The 14997-nt window shown below is 46.3% G+C and overlaps 5 protein-coding genes and 1 non-coding gene across 6 annotated transcripts; 5 read left to right on the top strand and 1 right to left on the bottom strand.

Moving 5' to 3' along the window:
• Positions 1 to 820: 820 nt before the first annotated feature.
• Positions 821 to 3184, top strand: PADG_00362 (uncharacterized protein; the record flags this gene model as incomplete). Its single annotated transcript, XM_010758016.1, has 2 exons — positions 821 to 1190; positions 1284 to 3184. 2 exons carry the CDS (start codon positions 821 to 823, stop codon positions 3182 to 3184), a joined length of 2271 nt encoding a protein of 756 aa, XP_010756318.1.
• Positions 3185 to 4093: 909 nt separating this feature from the next.
• PADG_11086 lies at positions 4094 to 4165 on the top strand. The gene has a single exon. It is a non-coding gene; the product is annotated as a tRNA-Ala (tRNA).
• Positions 4166 to 5260: 1095 nt separating this feature from the next.
• PADG_00361 (uncharacterized protein) lies at positions 5261 to 6305 on the top strand (the record flags this gene model as incomplete). Its single annotated transcript, XM_010758015.1, has 2 exons — positions 5261 to 6142; positions 6249 to 6305. 2 exons carry the CDS (start codon positions 5261 to 5263, stop codon positions 6303 to 6305), a joined length of 939 nt encoding a protein of 312 aa, XP_010756317.1.
• Positions 6306 to 7098: 793 nt separating this feature from the next.
• Positions 7099 to 8263, bottom strand: PADG_00360 (uncharacterized protein; the record flags this gene model as incomplete). The annotated part of the gene is made up of 4 exons (XM_010758014.1): positions 7099 to 7290; positions 7412 to 7589; positions 7728 to 7831; positions 7961 to 8263. The coding sequence occupies 4 exons, from the start codon at positions 8261 to 8263 to the stop codon at positions 7099 to 7101; spliced, it is 777 nt and encodes a 258-aa protein (XP_010756316.1).
• Positions 8264 to 9066: 803 nt separating this feature from the next.
• On the top strand, positions 9067 to 11200 carry PADG_00359 (uncharacterized protein; the record flags this gene model as incomplete). The annotated part of the gene is made up of 3 exons (XM_010757494.1): positions 9067 to 9161; positions 9243 to 10008; positions 10070 to 11200. 3 exons carry the CDS (start codon positions 9067 to 9069, stop codon positions 11198 to 11200), a joined length of 1992 nt encoding a protein of 663 aa, XP_010755796.1.
• A 1192-nt stretch (positions 11201 to 12392) lies between these two features.
• Positions 12393 to 14242, top strand: PADG_00358 (uncharacterized protein; the record flags this gene model as incomplete). Its single annotated transcript, XM_010757493.1, has 4 exons — positions 12393 to 12712; positions 12800 to 13229; positions 13299 to 13435; positions 13516 to 14242. The coding sequence occupies 4 exons, from the start codon at positions 12393 to 12395 to the stop codon at positions 14240 to 14242; spliced, it is 1614 nt and encodes a 537-aa protein (XP_010755795.1).
• Positions 14243 to 14997: the final 755 nt, after the last annotated feature.

Genomic DNA, 14997 nt, shown 5'->3' with positions numbered 1-14997 from the left:
AATATCCAACCGAGCCAAGCAAGGAGGCGAGTGAACCGGCCCTTGTCATCTTTGATTTCTTTCCTTACCTATAACAACATGATCTGCCTTCGCTTCCTCTGATTCTGGACTTTGATATTACGCTTCTCCATTCCAATACATATCAATATACAATATACGATCTAGGACAACGGCGGAACATCTGTGTCGCTTGGGGCCAGGCCTGTGCATCCCATTTGGGCATATCCCCTGGGAGACACGTCCAGATCGACAACACAACACAACACAACAACACATCTGACTGCAAGCAAAGAAACACAACCTCATGACAGCTTCTCTTCTTCCTTCTTTTCTTTCTCTTCTACACACACACACACACTACAAGAACCACCTTCTACAAGGATAAACTACATCCGTCAAGAATTGGAATCTTTTCAGCGTCTTTTCGTCTTATTCTGTTTCGTTGGATTGGGTTAGACATTTTGTGTTTCCTCCTCTCTTTTGAAATAGCCCCTACAGCTTTTTTTCTGTAGGCTTCACTCCTTATTTCATTCTCGTGGTTCTTTTGGAAGAGGCATAGTTCTCCTCTTATACCTTATTCCATTCAATCTTGCAGCTCATTAGGTACAGCAGAGAGCTGGTGAGTGGAACTTTACTTTCTCTTTCATTTCGAAATCGTCCAGGATTCTCCAACTGGTACTGTTCCCTCCTATCAGTGGCTTTGCTTTCTCTGGTCGCATTGCGAGGCGCCCATTGACAAAGGGATATAGAACGTGAGTCGGATGGAGAGCCCATTGGGCTGCTACCACGACGTTCGTTCAAATTTGGTCCTGTTTTCGATATGAACTCTGAGCAGCCTGGGATTCCTGTCATCGAAACTGTGGCAATAGTTGGGAATCCAGCCCAGACTGATACTGAAAAATCAGCCAGGAAACCAGGACGTGGAAGGAAGAAAGGTAAGGAATATAGGAAAAAAAGGAAGACCAAGAAGAAAGAGGCCGAAAAAAGGAAGTCAATGGAGGAGTTAGAAGTCTCTATGGAGGTGAATGATAGGGATATAGCCGCTAGTGCTCTCATCGACCTTAGCCGCCCGCAGCCTCAGGGGAACAACCATGTGCCTTTCATAGTCCGTAATATCAACTCATTTTCCACGGTTCAATGGCATGCGATGATGCAGAGAGGTTTCGCCATCCATGGAACTGGTAATGCTGGTATGTTTATATCAATATTGGGGAGCTGGCTCTAACACAATGCGTGCTCATCGGCAGGTTCCAATGACTAACAAAAAAAAAATTCAATTCTAGAGTATATGCCTGAACCGGGCGGTTTTGAATCCAACAATCTAAATCAGCTTCCGGGGTCTTTTGGCACAGGCGGGTCCGGCCTCGCAAACATGCCTACGGCAATGGGTGAAAATGAAATGGCATCTCCAGCTGGATCAATGCCCCACACCGACGATTTTGAAACTTATGGATTTGAAAGTCATGGGATATATTTTGGGGGCACCAACTCCGGTTCTGCTCCTTCCGCCACTTCTAGGCCATCCGCAGGCTATCACGAACAGCCACAACAGAGAGCGCCGTTTTCACCACATTATGAACCTCCCCAGCGCCAGCCTCACCTGAGTTGGCAAGGTACAAACATGCCACTGGATGCACCGGCTCCAAGATTGGATGATGAATACAGACATTCACAGAACCCCGCGGCCTATTATCCGTACCCTAACTATGGATATTATCCGCTTATTCCAGCGTATATACCTATGGTGGCGGCATATCAACCCATTGCGCATTCCAACGGGCCCGTTGTCGACGAGAACCGCAATCGTTACGAGAACAGCAACTTCGCGCCCAATAGACAGAGAGGAAGCGAGCAAGAACACCAGTGGCCGGTTTCTCGAGCAATTGTTCATCCTGGACCTAACCATATCGCCCAGGTTTCCCGCGAAGAATTAGAGCCAGTCTCAAGCTACATTATCGAAACATTCAAATCTGGCAAATATGCGGATTTTTGCCTGGTACTGAATTTCTCCGCCGGAGATGGGTTGCCCGTGTCTTTTCCTCTTCACTCAATGATTGCCGCAAGGAGCCCACACCTGAAGGAGCTTATGAAAGTCGCGACTGTTGGTGTGAATCAGAGAGAGATACATGTCTTTGCTGCCGGTTGCTTCATGCACCCCTTTGCGCTTGCCAAAGCACTGCAGCATTTGTACGGAACCATGTTGTTGGGGCCGGATCGCCTCGATAACAATCTCATGGTTTCTGTTGGATACCATCGCCGTGATCTCAACTCCGCCGGCGTCGAAAAAATGAATATTGCTCTATGCTACATTGCATCGGCTGCTTTTTTGGCAGAGAGCAAAATACTTCGCCGTGGTATGCGTCTCGCCAAAAATGAAATCTGTTGGGATAATTTGGAAGTCATTCTGCATTTCGGAACTGCCGTATCCCATTTTATGATTACACCAGGCACTGGCGTCGAGGCTGAACAGCGATCGGTGTATATCGGCACCGCTCTCTCCCGTGGGACTACCCCTCTACCAAATATCAACGAAGAGAGCGCAATGACGGATGCCAACATGACAGACGACGCCTATAAGCCATCTTATAGCCTAAACCAGGAACTCAAGGATGTTTGTGCCCGCCAGCTTGTTGATGAGGCGTTTGCTTTCATTGTTGGAAACTTCCCCAATGAGTTTCAACTTGACTTTCACGCACATTCCAGCGAGTTGCCGGAGAGATTTGCAGGTGCTTCACTTTCCAAGTTCGGTGTCAGGGAAGTTTCTGCAGTGATGTTTGGGAGTTTTGCTGAGGCCAACGACTACTTGTTTAGCACTGAGGAGAAGATCCTGTCAGCGATATTTTTGACCCTTCCCTTCAAGGTTTTGAAGAAGTTGTTCAATGCCATGAGGGTCAAAGGTGTTCTGACAATGAATGTTGCTGAGGACATCGTTTTTGAGCGTGAGAGACGACGAATTCGCATTGTGAGGGCTATCATAAGCAAGAACGACCAGCCTGAACTGGTGGTGTTGGAAACCGATCCAATCGGTTGGCGCGAAGAGGTTATCACCGTCACCGGCAGCCCAGATACTGCTCTGACGATCGTCAAAACTTGGGTAGGGATTGAAGTGCCAGAAGTAATGGAGATCATGCCGAGGAACGAGACCCTTCGGAGAGCTTCCTGCCCTCCATTTTCCCAACCTTAACCACGATTGGCGGGTTTCCACCTCTGATGTTCGATCGGTATTTTGCGACCATTGGGGTGATTTGATGGCGTCTGAAATACCGGAGGTTATGCCGGGTTAATGGGACTGTTTTGGATAACTTCCTACTCTGGATTTTCCCAGGTTTAATAACACCCAACGGTTTAGCACCTCTGGCTTTGTTGTCTTTGGTTACTTTGTCGTTTCGAAAAGTGTTTTTGTTGTGGCTCTGCTGTTGACCAACCGAACGGGAGAGTTTATTGATGCCTGACTTTGCTTTAGCTTACGTTGATACCCTTTTTTAATGTCTTTGAAAACTGACAACTACTCTGCAACCCGAAAATTTTCCCCGTTTCCCCTTTAATTTTCCATAGCGATGATAAATAATCCCCTCCCCCTAAGTTTTGTTATTTAGGGTATTTACCAGGGCGCTTGTGATTGCACAATTTCGAAATCTTTGCCCCACTGCTTTTCAATCCCCCCCTTTTACAGCATCCCTCTCGACCCTTACCATTCAAGCGACATCCATGATAAATTGCTCAATAGTTTTGTCCTAAAGCTTTTCATTCAAGCTCTACAGTATCCCCGTAGTTCCTTACCATTACAGCGCTTATCCAGTTTGCTCCATGTTGTTTGTTACACTGCCGATATTTACGAACATTTTCAGTAGCAATAGCAATTGGAATTTAGTTTTGTTATATTTGCTCCTTGGGGTCTTCGTCTCTCATCATTTTGACCTTTTTTTGCCGCCCGGGATTTTTTGCGACTTGTAACTGTGCTTGGGAAAATATGGATCGGACAATGGTAACTGGCTGTTGAAATGAACTTTAACAGTTAAGTTGCTGAAGACAATGCTAACAAGAGACACACGGTTAATTCACCTCAAAGCTGTTCCTCGACACATAAGTCGCCGGGCTGTTGGTTTAGTGGTATAATACCCCCTTAGCATGGGGGTGGTCCTGGGTTCGATTCCCAGACAGTCCACTATTTTTTATTCGCCCTGGATATAGTCAATATCCATCCTCGGTGGCTTACATAAGCTATCAGAAACTTCATTTTCCGTAACTAACGCAACTATTTAATAGTTCATACCAATGTCCGTTGATAACTAATTACCTTTCTTTTTTCTCCCATCCCCCTCTTCAGTGAGGGCTGCATTTTTGATAAACTTACTCATCGCCTGTTGCCTTTCCAGACTTGAATCATCCCATCCCAGCATTGATAGAAAATGAACTCAATTGAGCGCCAGGAGAACCGAAGAGTCATTGATATTACCCAAATAGCCATGGCCGACGGCAAATACTATTCTATTCCATCTTGTCAAAACTAATATCAATAACCGCAGCTGAACTAACAAAAGGTTTATGCATCTGACATCACATTAATCCACAAAATGCATCGCAACCTTAACAGCTTTTTTTTTTTTTTTTGGCATTGTTGGGGTGTATGTTTCTGGAATGGAGCCCCGGTGATCAGGTTTAACTCAGGTGCACACCATGGGCGCCATGCACCTTCGTTGAATAAAGGGGAATCTTTTCCGTTTGAAACCCAATAACCCCTGGCTAATTATAGAGAGTGGGGTTTTGACCGGATTCTGATGCAGCTCCTTAACATCGGGGACTAGACTACCTCTGTTAAAAATATCAAATGCGTATGGGAATATTGTGAAGAGAGAAAACTGAAGAGAGAAACCTGCGGTCTCTCTTTATCCGGATCTTTGAACGGCATTCTGCTTTTTGCTTCTTGTTGATGACAATAGTGGGGCCAGATGAATCATAAACTCAGTTGGAGTTCATCTGTAATATTCTTAGTATCAGAGCTGGTTCACAACCTATCAATGGGTAAAAGGGAGCAACTGGATTTTGGCTTCGTGTCTCTTTTTCATATATACTTTTCCCTGAGAAATTCCGTCTACTTTTCTTACGTGTCTGATTTCTTCCTTGATCAAGTGGGCATGTTTCGATGTCGTGAGATAAAAGACTTTTCCCGCATTTCCTTCTCCTTATTCTTGTTAAATTTCTCCCCGGTGTGCTTTTTTGAGATAAAAGGGCAGGTCAATTTTGTATGCACAGTTACAACATGAAGGCACCAGATGCTGCTCTTTCGCCAGCCAAGAGAAGGGATGGCCGCGCTCTTGAAGAGTTGTCTGATGACATTGACGAAGTCAACGTTCTCAAAGCCACCCTCAAGAAGGAGAGGGGACTGTATGATAAGCCCGAGTTTGACAAGGACAAAGACAAATCCCAATTCCGTCAATACGAAATTGTCTGGGAGAAAGTGAAAAGTTTCTATTTCGAGCAGCATGAGAAGCAGACAGTTGATTTCAACCTCAAGGCCCGCAACGAATTCCACTCAAAGACACGCGCCTACATGAGTGTCTGGGAAGCCATGGAGAAGCTTAACACACTCATTGATGACTCTGACCCAGACACCACTCTCACACAGATTGAGCACCTCCTACAGACCGCCGAGGCCATCCGCCGTGATGGCAAGCCGCGGTGGATGCAGTTGACCGGCCTCATCCACGACTTGGGCAAGCTGCTCTATTTCTTCGGCGCACAGGGCCAGTGGGATGTGGTGGGTGACACTTTCCCGGTTGGCTGTGCTTTTGATGATAGGGTTGTCTATTCGTCCGAGTCCTTCAAGAAGAACCCCGACTACGGTCACGAGATTTACGGGACGAAATACGGCATATATTTTCCGGGTTGCGGTTTGGATAATCTCATGCTCTCATGGGGACACGATGAGTATCTCTACCATATTGTCAAGGACCAATCGCTTCTCCCGCCTGAAGCGCTAGCGATTATCCGTTACCATTCCTTTTATGCGTGGCATACGTCGGGTGCCTATATGGAGTTTATGAATGAGCATGATAAGGACATGCTGAAGGCTGTTCAGGCTTTCAACCCTTATGACCTCTATAGCAAGAACGATGCTAGTCCCAACGTAGAGGAATTGAAGGTAAGCAATTCCCGAAATCAGATTTTGGGAGTCATTTTTTGGGGGATGGTTGGGGAGCGGGGAGAGGTTTGGACAGACGGTTTCAGTTTTCTAACTCAGGAGCTAGCCGTACTATCTCGACCTCATTGACGAGTTCTTCCCTCAGAAGATTATCAGGTGGTAGTTTGCATGGGTCTTTTAGTGATTGTCAGGATATGGATACTCTCTTTTGGAAGTGTTTAGTGAGTGTTTTTTATGCTGCCATTTTCGCTCCCTGCCATTCGGCGCGTCCCATCTACAAACTTAATAGTTAACTTAATACACCAAAGGGTTTGCCTCTCTGTTCCATCTTCACTTTCTCCCCCTGTTACCGTTATTATTTTTTGTTCAGAAATGGAATAATAGGAGAAGTTTTAGAATGGGTTCTGTACATCTTCTTTTCGCCACTCTTTACGCCACAGCTGGTGCGTAACCAAGTTGAGGGATCTAAAATATAGGCTTTCTGTCATGAATTTCGCATGTTTGCTTTGTCACCTCCATCCCAGCGTATCTAACTAATCTCCCCAAGTTTTCCATTGTCCTATTCTCTCTTCCTGTTAATCTTGTGATACAAGCAGAAACGCTACAACTTTTGTCCAGTGGGTGGCAGGACAGGGGGGTCGAGTTGATAGCTGAGAGTCAAAAAGGATGTTGGAGGAAATTAGCCAAGGCGATCTATCCCCTTTAGTTTGGTTTTTGGGTTTGCTTTTCAGGGGTGAAGAAACGTCAATTTAATGTATTGTGTAACTAAAGTTAGAAGATCATATTTCTCTCTAATTGGGTTTTGATAGCTTATTTTAGTGATTTAGGTCAACCTTGACTTCAGCTACAGTTCTCGAACAAAAAGAATTAAATGTGAAAAGCGAGGGGAGGACAATCTCGATCTGTCTGTGAGCTCCTGAAATATCCATTCTACCGCACAGTAAAGGAACGATGAATCAATGCCCGACGGCCCTCATCAGGAACGCAAAGATTTTGGGAATCTGGATGATATACCGCAAGGACCTGGGGTCGACGGGGTTTCTAGCGTTGTATTCTTCGCCGAAGGTTGGCTCCTCGAGCGCGTCGAGAACTAGACCGGAGGGGAGGAAAGGGGCCAACACTTCGAGTATAGGACGGTGGAAGGTAAACTTTTTTTTTTAAAAAATTTTAATCCAAGGGCTGGTTCGCCAATAATTAGCAAATCCATCAGGCATCCAGCAAATCTGATAGATTGGCTTCATATCGCAATTCTCTTTGTGATATATGTACCTGATGAGAAGGCTGCCCTTTCAGAGCTTCTGCTTTGACCGGAGGAGCAGTATGGAGATATCTGGTCAGTTTAATGCTGACGCGCTCTTCCTCACGCCCTGTTTCGATGCTGTCGCCGTACTCGATCACTCGTGTGGCTCCAGCTGTGATAAACGGATGGAGGAGAGTCGTAACGAAGCTGGCAGCTCGAGTCACATACATATTATGCACAGTACAAGGGGGAGATGAACAAAAATCAAGGGTTCCTTTCTTTGTCAAAGTTGTTGCTCAAAGATCTTAGAAGACACGTAGCTAGGGAGATAAAATTGGCACTTACCGTCCCGTATTCTTTTTCAGCAAGTTCGGGAGGGCAGCAGCCAAGGGTTCAAGTGTACCGATATCCATGATGGCCATGTTCATTGTCACGATGTCGAACGTGCCCTCTTACCCTTGTAGAGACATAGAGAGCAGACTTGATGTTAGCTTGCTTCCTCCTATCACCTGATAAAAGGGAAATGTGCAGGAGAGAAGAAAACGAGGACGATGTCGAGATGCCAGCAAAAGCCCTACATCCACCGTCTCCTGTTCGATTGACTTCTCAATCGCTTCCGGGCTAGTGGCATCCAAAACCTGATACGATATCGAGACGATATGGATTCCATCGGCATCCACGCCCCTACATTTGGCGTGGTCCAGCATGGCCTGGCTCTCGTCTGTCGCAATAACGCGAGCGCCGCGGTATGCCAGCCAGCGCGCCACAAGCCCATTTCCGGTTGCAAGATCTAACGCCATATCGCCGGGTTTCACGGCTGCCATGCGCTCAAGGACGGGAAGTTCGACTGCTTTATAATAGTCATTACCATCAGCACCCATTACTTTGTCCCAATAGGCTGCATTTTTCTCTCAAGCTCCGAGTGCTTCTGCATTCATGGCATTCGCCATGATTCAGTTGTCCTTAAATCCAGAGATATTTCAGACGAAGTGAGACCTGAGTGAACATTGGACTCTTGCTTCTCTTGTATCTGCCCAACATGGAGAAAAGAGTGAGTGAACAGAGGATGATGAGATCTGTCTGAGAAAAAGGCTCCTTTCTGTACCTCACAGTAGCGGGGTTCTGGCCTTGGAGTCATCTCGGAAATATTTAACAAACTATAACGAAGGGAGTTAATTAACTAACGTAGATGCTTAGATGCGGCCAAAAAAATAGTTACGGACAAAATCATATAACATATTTGTAGTGACCAACTCTCCAACAGCAGAACAATGAGATGAAACTGTTCCACCAAACGACTACGAGGTCGAGGGAGCTTGTTCCATCCCACCCAGATGATGTTTCTATTCGATTTTATCTGAACGGAAGAACAGAGGATTTTCTCTGCTCAAGAACTAACACGTGATCTGCAGCTATTTAGCTCCCCGAAGTTCCAAGGTTTGCCACAACATCCCGGTGCTTGAACCTAAGAAGAAGAATATTCCGAGGCTCTAAGATCTGCGTCGACGATCTTTGGCTGATCATAGTATATACACACAAAAGATATAATCGGACGAGGAAGAAAGAGAGGTGATTCCCGATGACAAGCGATGATGAAGCTTTGCATACTGCGTCTCGCGAACGGCAGGGGGCCAAAGCTTGCACAAGTTGTCACAATCGCAAGGTAATAAATATGATTATGATAATGTCTAATTCCACCTGGCTCAGGGTGATGCTGAATTTTCCTAGATTCGTTGCGATTTGGCGACGGCTAATGGGGCCTGCTCAAATTGTCGGACTGTGAATCATGAATGCAAGTGCGTGTACTTAACTAGAATAAGGAACATATTTCTCTACCCATTTGCTGATTCTGCAAACTAGGCCACACATTCGAAAGCGACGCCGGAAGGTGGAGTCTTCGGAGTATCGTCGTTCTGAAAGAGTATCCATAGCGCCGCTGGCCACTATCTACCCGTCTAAATCTCCTTCTCGAGTAACGGGGATTGACTCTACTGGTTCACCAAGACTACCCAAGCCAAGTGAATCAAGCTATGCAAGTCCGTCTGGTAGTTATCTTGGCAGAAGCGAGTATATTTCTAGTATTGTGCCCATTGACGAAGAAGATGCGCGGAAGTACCGCGTGGCGCATGATGACCACCCCTCAGAACCGTATCAAAGGTTCCTTAATGAACTTCGAGCTTTTGATCTCCCTCCTCGTTCTGTACGGGACAGTTTGATTACGAATTTTCTCGAAAGATGCCACCCATGGATGCCCATAGTGGATAACATAGCCATAGAGCGGGGTGATCATCAGTCCGAAACGTCTATGCTGCTTTTGCAAGCGATATTTGTTGCCGGTAGCAAAGTGTCTACAGCGCCGCAGGCTCAAAGTGTTGGAGAGGAATTTTATCGGCGTGCAAAAGCCCTATACTACTCCGATTTCGAAAAGGATCCGTTGGTCGTCATTCAAGCTATATGCCTTTTACAGTGGTGGAACCCGAGCGGTGCTGAACATATCTCTCGAGATGCAAGCACGTTTTGGCTTCACATGGGCGTTGCTCTGGCTCACCAGATCGGTCTTCATCGTGATCCCTCGCCTAGTCAGCCGAATGTTGGTTTCCGTCGAAGACTATGGTGGACACTTTTTGTATGCTATCCGTTTTTGGTTTTTTTTTTTTTTTAATAGAGAAGAAACTAACGTGTGTTAGACCCGGGATTGCATGATATCGGCAAGCCATGGCCGCCCAAGAGCCATTTCTAAAAAGGATTTCGACGTTCGTCCACCAACACTCGAGGATTTCCCTGGCAACCAAGAGGATGCACGTCTCTTCATAACCTACGTAGAAATATCTTCCATCCTTGGTGACCTGACGGAGCATTCGTTTCGTGGTACTCTTGGTCGTTCAAGCCGTACGTCTATTGAGCACAGGCTTTTACGTTGGATGAGCGAGCTCCCACCCCAATTCCATTTGCATGACCGGAGAACGGGTCAGCTCCGTCCGTATAACTTCAAGGCGCGGCAGTTACATATCCCATATTTCACGGCGCTTTCGATACTTTTCCGACCCACTGTTATGGATACCCCTCCCGCTGTGGCTCCGGTTTTGTCTTCTTCGTTTGTGGTGGGCATATACGAGGACTTTTTAGCACGAGGAGAAATACCCCTTTTAGCCCCTGTATTCATATTCCATCTACTCGCCGCTGCCCTTGCCGAAGTAGCTTGTCATAACTATCCGCTACTATGGGCCAAAACCGAGAAAGAGTTCGATGTTATAAATCAGGTGTTGGATGAATTTGCTCATAGGTTCCCGTCAGCATTTGGAGCCCAAAGAGTTGTGAAAGGAGTTACAGCGGCTATCCAAAAGCAGCAATCGCAGCGTCCCTCATTCGAGATATCTGTCTCGGAACGACAGTTTCAATTCTTCAATTTCTTCGGGCCCGACCTCTGCTCGAAATGGGACCTTGTGTATGGGCTTAGACACGGCTCTCGGCGAAAGAATACAATGTCAGAAGAATCGCCGCCACCCCACGCTGCTGCAACCCGTATGCAAAATGAAAATAGAGAACATGATATGAACGCAGATGATTTTCCTGTTTCCGGGCTGGTCAGTTTACACGATTCAAAGAACTCTCCTACCACTCCTTTTCCTTCTGCGACACAACCTTTATCTGGGAGTGAGACTGGCTATATGACGGGCGACGATTTACGGACACTCTCGATGGATCCCCCAGGCCTTTCATTTTCCACCAGTAGCCTGATTGACCCGGTGGGGAATTGGATGTTGAATGATTGGATGACAGATTTAACTTACTGGGATTCCATACCGAATGATCCATAGCCGAATTATTTATTTTTCTGCACGAGGATGATTTCCTCCTGCCCTCTCCACAATGCCAACCGTAGTGGCGGCGTGCAAAAACATGGGAAATGATTTAGGCTTCCTATATCTCCCTATTCAATACACCCAGGCCCCCTCCCCGAAATATAGGACGTATTCGATCCAAGTCCCGGTGTTTGTTGTCTCGCAGTTTTCGAACGTTTCGACTAGCCTCTGCAAAGAGCTTATTGGGGCGTTCTTGTTGACTATGCCACTACGAAATGAAATATTCAAGGCACTTCTATGAACAAATCACATGGGTAAGTTCAACCACATCTAGACTCTAATACCTCCGGTTGTCCTATTTTATCTCATCTAAATTCCAAGGTCCCTAGCCTAACACATATCTCTACAAATCCGAGAGAGGAAGTACAAAAGGAACATTGGCCATGAATCAGCGAACACTAATCGCCGGAGTTAGCGAGCTATTTCTTTCACAAAGAAGCAGTTATGGATCAATAGATTAAGCGCGTGGTTCCTCAGTTGTGCCGATAATAAGCGAAGGCTGATTACCCCATTCACCTAGCCCCGAATTGGGATGCCGTCAAACTATGGAGTTAAAACTACATACAACCGTGTTTTTGTGAAGCCAACCAATAGTAATGGACATGTCTGGCCTGGTGGCTCCAGCAGAAAGTTGAATCAATAAAGCATAACCAACCCACTTCCTGCAGAGATAGGGTATCGTATGTCCACACATCTCTTATGGGAGATATAAAAGATTACCTTCACACGCTTTATGTGATGTTCTGGGCTGGTGACGCGGTGCGATGAAATCTGTATGGAAATGAGAATGAAATGAGCACTGGCGGAGATATAATATTAGGAGATATTAGCTATGGATATCCGTATAATCTTTGGATACAGCCATAAATACTTAGCAGATCTCTTTCTTATCCCACCTTTTTTTTTTTAAATTGTTTGTTGTATAACTAGATCTTCCCTGTGATAGTTAACTAGTTACAACCCCCACAGACGCCAAGACAGCATCATCCGAGGCTCAGCTGAGCTTAAAAGTTCAACCCCAGATTTAACAACATCAAACTCTCTGCGCATAGCGGAAATATCTCTACACATTTTCCGGATTCCCGCCACTGGCACCAAGCATGATCATGCTTATCATAGTAGCATAGATCCTACAGATACTTCAATAATGGCGTCCCACCCGGAACCTGCGCCTCAGCCAAGCTCGTCCAGATCCATTCATCCCATCATTTGCAACGTCCTCCGCTTATCGCTCTCCGCGTCCGAGTATAAATCTCTCCATGAGCACCTCATAAAACGACTCCCTTCCGCGGTTCAGAATCGAGCATTACAACCTTCCGCATTCAAGGAAATTGTTAAATCCCAAGACAAATACAATGAAGCCGCCCTCCGCGCCTCGCTACGCGTTTTCTTCGCCGCCGGGGGAGGCATGAAGCTCCTCGAATATATCACGCAGAAGCTGGCGTCAAGAAACAACCCAAATGCCCCGTAAGCCACATTCCTCCCATCAGTCTTCAACTGGGAAGTAAAAGGTCAGACTGATAACCCCTCTAACATTCTGCCCTAAATCGATAGTAAACCCTCGAAAGTTCCCTTCCGCCAATCTCCGGCATTTCGCTTATCTTGTGCGCTATCTCTTACCCTCCTTCTACACCGTTTTCTACACCGATTTTTTCTTCGATTGCGCGCGTTCTTGCGAACAGACGATGCACGTCCGTTCCGCGCTCGTAATCCTAGAGTTTCTATAGTCTTGACGTCCAAATATGCGCCCGCAATCGGCGCCAGTTTGGCCGGCTTTGCACTTGGTGCTTTCCCCCAAAGCCGGCTCCGTCTCACCCTGGCAATTTACATGTCAACCCGAAGCTTGGAATTTTTGTTTAATGAGCTAGAGGCGCAAGGGTGGTTCAAAAATCGGCCGTGGTGGTTTGGGAGTTGGCTGTTGATGCCGGTTTCCTTTGCGCAATTGTTCCATGCATTCGTATTTGATCGAGATACCGAGCCGAAGGTATGTCGGGATCTAGGGCTCAACACGACTATTTTAAAGAGAAACAATGATAAAACTAACTGTATCCAGTGGTTTGGTGACTTTATTCTAAAGTTTTCCCCTGGACATATCCATCAACGCCCAGACAACTACCCCGCTAGCCGTCATTGGCCAAACCAAAACGAATCTGTGGATGCACTGGCAAAAATATCACAACTAAAGTGGCCGTATGTTATATATGGATAACCATATCTGTACCCACCACTTCAATCTTGGCAATTCTTTTTCTAATCCTATCCTCATATAGCGCCTTTATCTCCCCAATCCTCCATCCCTCGAACCCAAAAGTCCTACCTGAGTCCCTCAAATCCATATCCGCCATAACCTCCCCGGCCCACCCTTCCATCCCCTCCTTATCCTGCGCCCTCCTCCACCCCAAATCCCCTTCCTGCTTAACAGCCTCCCTCCACCAGACCCTCCTCTCAATCCCTCTCCTCGCCCGCTTCCTCACAAAAGTCTACCTAGCCCTGGCCCTCCTGAAATTCCGCACCTTCCTGGCCCACCCAATCCTATCCACCAACGCCATCTGTACAAAAATCCTATCTAGAACTGCCGTCCTCTCCGCCGCCTTGGGATCTGCCTGGGGCAGCGTGTGTCTTTTCAATTCCCTCTTTCCCCGCTCCTTGTTGCCAACGCAACGCTTCTACCTTAGTGGTGCCCTTGGGGGTTTGCCATTTGCCTTCTTGGCAGGAGAGGGCAATCGGTCGATGTTCCTCTATTTCTTCCGTGTTGCTGTTGATTCTGCTTGGAGAACTGGGACGAAGCGGGGGTTGTGGCGTGGGTGCAAAGGAGGTGATTTGTTCGTCATCGTTGCGTCGTGGGCGCTTATTGGGGTGTTGTTAGAGAAAAATCCTAGTGCGGTCGACGAGGCGGGTGTCCGGAAGGTTCTTGTATGGTTGCGGGGCGGCTGGTTTGTGGACCCCGTCGAGATTGGTGGTTCGAGAAAGAAAGGGAAGAAGACTGGTGTGGAGTGATATTGGGGTGAGGAGAGAGGGAATTGGTATATCATTGCATGTCGCGTTATTTTCCCGCTTGCTGTGTTAATTTATTTCAATATATCATTAATCTTCCTGTTCATTTTTGCGGTGTTTCCATTTTCACCATTCGCATCGCCACTTCTGCCCAGTTCTATTCCATTTATGTTCTTGCTATTATGGTATTCTTAGAAATTGTTCAATATGCACCTTTACATGGAGTTTATTCCCCACTTGTTCTACAATGTACATCTGTAACAAGCATGCATCCTCAGTTTTTTTGAGGTGACAAATGAATAAAACCCGCTCTTCCTGTTGGATTATACGGGCGGTTCTGCTTAGAAGCTGGCGTGAAACCCTTGTATAGCTCCTCATATCGTTAAATCCACTTTTTCCTTGGTTTAATTTCATTAGCATGATACAGCTCAGCTGCTAACCAAGTAAAATTAGCAGCAAGTAGGTCATATAATAATCAGAGAATACAAAAGGCTAACAGAGCTAGCTATCGCTGTATGGAACTAGAAAAGGGGTATCATCATTATTGGGATAACTAGAATGAGGGATCAAGGCGAACTTGAGAAAACAAAGGTTGGCTAGATATTCGTACACCATCAACTGACATTGGCAAATAAGCATGATGAGACAAATATGACGGGAAGAAACGAATAACTTGCCAGACATATCCACGATGGAGAAGATAGTGAGATCAGGAAGAAAAATAGGGAACTGCGAGTTTCCAACCCACCATACATCTA

The sequence above is a fragment of the Paracoccidioides brasiliensis genome, assembly GCF_000150735.1.
Source record: "Paracoccidioides brasiliensis Pb18 unplaced genomic scaffold supercont2.1, whole genome shotgun sequence".
NCBI classification, from domain to species: domain Eukaryota; kingdom Fungi; phylum Ascomycota; class Eurotiomycetes; order Onygenales; family Ajellomycetaceae; genus Paracoccidioides; species Paracoccidioides brasiliensis.
This window is presented reverse-complemented; position numbering and strand designations above follow the sequence as displayed.